The sequence below is a fragment of the Oryzias melastigma genome, linkage group LG7 (genome assembly GCF_002922805.2).
Source record: "Oryzias melastigma strain HK-1 linkage group LG7, ASM292280v2, whole genome shotgun sequence".
Classification (NCBI taxonomy): Eukaryota; Metazoa; Chordata; class Actinopteri; order Beloniformes; family Adrianichthyidae; genus Oryzias; species Oryzias melastigma.
Window position 1 is genome coordinate 5,697,396 of NC_050518.1, and position 2,879 is coordinate 5,700,274.

The following is a 2,879-nucleotide window of genomic DNA, read 5'->3' on the forward strand; positions in this document are numbered from 1 at the left end:
GACACCATCTGCGGAGGTCTCCAGTATTGAGAGTACCTGCTGGAGGCCCAGAGGTGGAGCTCAGCCTGACAGCCTGGGCTCAGCTCAGCTCCCTGGAGCAGCTGCCCCAGCTCTCTCCGTGGGCCTGTCCTGCTCCGGGAGCACCACCCGGAATTGTAATCCTTCCCACTCCAAACATCCGGAGCAATTGCATTAAAAATCTCAGCCCACCTGCTCAAACTATGAACGTATGCTAAGTGGAAATTCCCTAAAGAGTCCAAATTAAAATTAAATATGAATTTCTTTTTCTGAGTTTGGAGTCAAAATGATAAAATGCACTTATTTTTTATTGCTAAATAGAAACAGGTTTGGTATCAACAAGAGTTGAAGAAATTTTAAATGTCTTTGGTGATGCATGAAAGTGTCTGTCTCGTTCTCCACTCTGGTGCATTGAGACGTTACTGCCTCACTGATTTCTGCTTTTTTTTTTCTTTTAATCATTTGGCAAAGAGGATAGAAAAATCTATTTTATTTTTATTTGTTGTTCTTCTTGTAATTTCTCAACCTAATTTCATTCCATCTCCATTTGCCTGAAACAGGCACAGACAGAGATAAGAGGCCAATGAGGAGGAAACATGTTCCACACAAGCCCCAAAGGCCCCCAATCTGAACATCATAAGAGACTTTTACAGGGCCTATTCTCCCCTGTCAGCATATTTATCTCCAAATGGATTGTGGGTATCTAACAAACGATCAACACAATAACAAGCCTGGAGCGGAGGACCGTGCCTCCGGTATGTCCCTTTAAGCCTGAAAGCGCTGGTACTACTGGCTGTTCTCTCTGGCTGTGGGACGGCTGCAGGGATGACCTCTGAGTGCACTCTTCCTGCTCTGTCCACACACACAGAGGGTTGGAGTTTTGCATACGCATGCAGAGGCTCCTCTGAGCTTCACGCAGCTCTAACGGATACTATACATGTTTCAATGTGTCTGTTTCCAAGTAGAATAAAAGAATTACTACCATTTAACTTTGAATTTAAAAAGAACGATTGCATCAAAAGTGGGATGGACCTAATTCTGTTTGCTTGTAAAATGGTTTACCTGTCTCTGGGTTGCTGGAGGGCTTCAGTGCAGCAGCTGCAAGTCTGGCCATCATGGGGGAAATGAGCCCCTTGCTGGCAGAGATCTTCTCCATGATGGAAGAGGTTGAGAAAGACGTCGGGGTGGACGCCATGGTTGGATCTCCCACCACCGCGGAGCAGCCCTGGGTCAGTGAGTTGGTGGGCATGGAGTGGGCCCCGGAGGAGGTGGCTGAAATCAGACTTGGGGCCGGGGGAGTCGGCTGAAGGGGCAGCCGGGGCATGAGGGAGAAGAATGGGTTGGAGGAGGTCAAGGCGTTGTTGGAGAGAGCGAGCGCCACCGGCACGTTGCTGGGTAAGGTCTGGGACAGCAGGCTGGACATGCGCTGGCCGGTGCTGGGCAGCGAAGAAGTTGGCTTGAGGGTGTGGCCAGACATTGAGGAAGAGGAGGAGACAGCAGTGGTGGGCGTGGTCAACAGGTGTGGTACAGTGGTGGACTGCTGGGTTGTGGGGGAGGCACTCAAGCTGGAGTTCTTGCTGCTAATGGCGGAAAAATCCATCAGATCGTCGTTACTGGATTCTTCTGGCTCGTCTTTCGGAGCCAGGAAGGTGGAAGAGAGGCTCATGACGCCAGAGGAGCGAATGTGCCGACGCTCGTGCTTGCGTTTGTGGGAGGTCATCTGGCTGGTGGAGGTAAAAGTGAAACCACAGCCCGATCGGATACAGTGGAAGTGGTTGGTGGCTTTGCTGTACACACAGCCTTCATACTTGCATTCCTCATACTTGTAGAACTTCTTGAAGCCATCCTTGGCATAGGCATCATCCTTGATGTGATAGCTCTTGTGCTTCTCAATGTCACATTTGTTCTTGAAAGTGAACGTACAACCTGGGCGCCTAGAAGAAAAAAAACAAGATTGAAATATTAGGTAAGATATTGATATTAGAAATGACAAGTCTGCAGTTTCAAACCGAAGAAAGACAGAAAGACTGAGTAATGCAGTGACACAGTCATCCCTGCAAACTTAGTCAATGTGCAACATTTCTGACACAGACTGGAGAAGCTAAATGACTCTACAGCTGATATTTTCAACCATCACTATTTTTCAAGTCTGATGCCAATCATCTTTTGAACTATTGTGTTTTTTTTATTATAATAAGTTGTTTTTAGCCAAATTTAAAAAAAAAAAACTGTTGTTTTCTAAAATATTGTTTCTGCAGAACAGCAGGAGCTCATTAGAAATTCACCTCTGAATTGTGGGAAGGACCCGCCCCCACTTCCTATCATCCCCCATAGCTTACAGCCCCTTACAACGTTAGCGGTGCAACAAAAAATGGCGATTAAAAAGCATCGTAACTATCTTGCCGTACAATTTTGAGCCAGGTGAAAGCTCAATCTCGTCGTTTACACGGGGATGGAGTGGAGAAAGGCCCGCCCACTTTATTTGCTACATCACAAATACGATCTTTTTCAATTAGCATTTTTTTGTCTGTTCCTGATTCTCAATGATTTGAATAAAGAAATACTTATGATCATCTTTTTAAATACTTCATCATTTGAAAAAATTCTAAGTAGATTATCAACAAGCCTTTAAATATATTCATGCTGTGTTTTTATCTTTTATTGTAATTTTCCAAAAATTTAGAGTTCAGTTAATATTTTAGCAATATGCTAATGTTTTTGGCTAATTTGTTATCTGCTGGTGTTTTTTAAGCTAGTTTGGAGTTTAGCTTCTATTTTAGCAACAGGCTAAAGTTTTTGGCTAATTTAGTTTACTGAAGAATTTGGGGCTATTTTGGAGTTTAGCTAGTATTTAAGCAATG

At 44.4% G+C, this 2,879-nt stretch overlaps 1 protein-coding gene across 1 annotated transcript in view; it reads right to left on the bottom strand.

The window, feature by feature from the left end:
• The window catches only part of casz1 (castor zinc finger 1), a gene marked incomplete in the record, with an annotated part of 60,732 nt that overhangs the window by 17,359 nt on the left and 40,494 nt on the right, over positions 1-2,879 (bottom strand). The window contains 1 exon segment of the mRNA XM_036212668.1: positions 1,081-1,952. Within this exon segment, the coding sequence (XP_036068561.1) occupies positions 1,081-1,952 (872 nt within the window).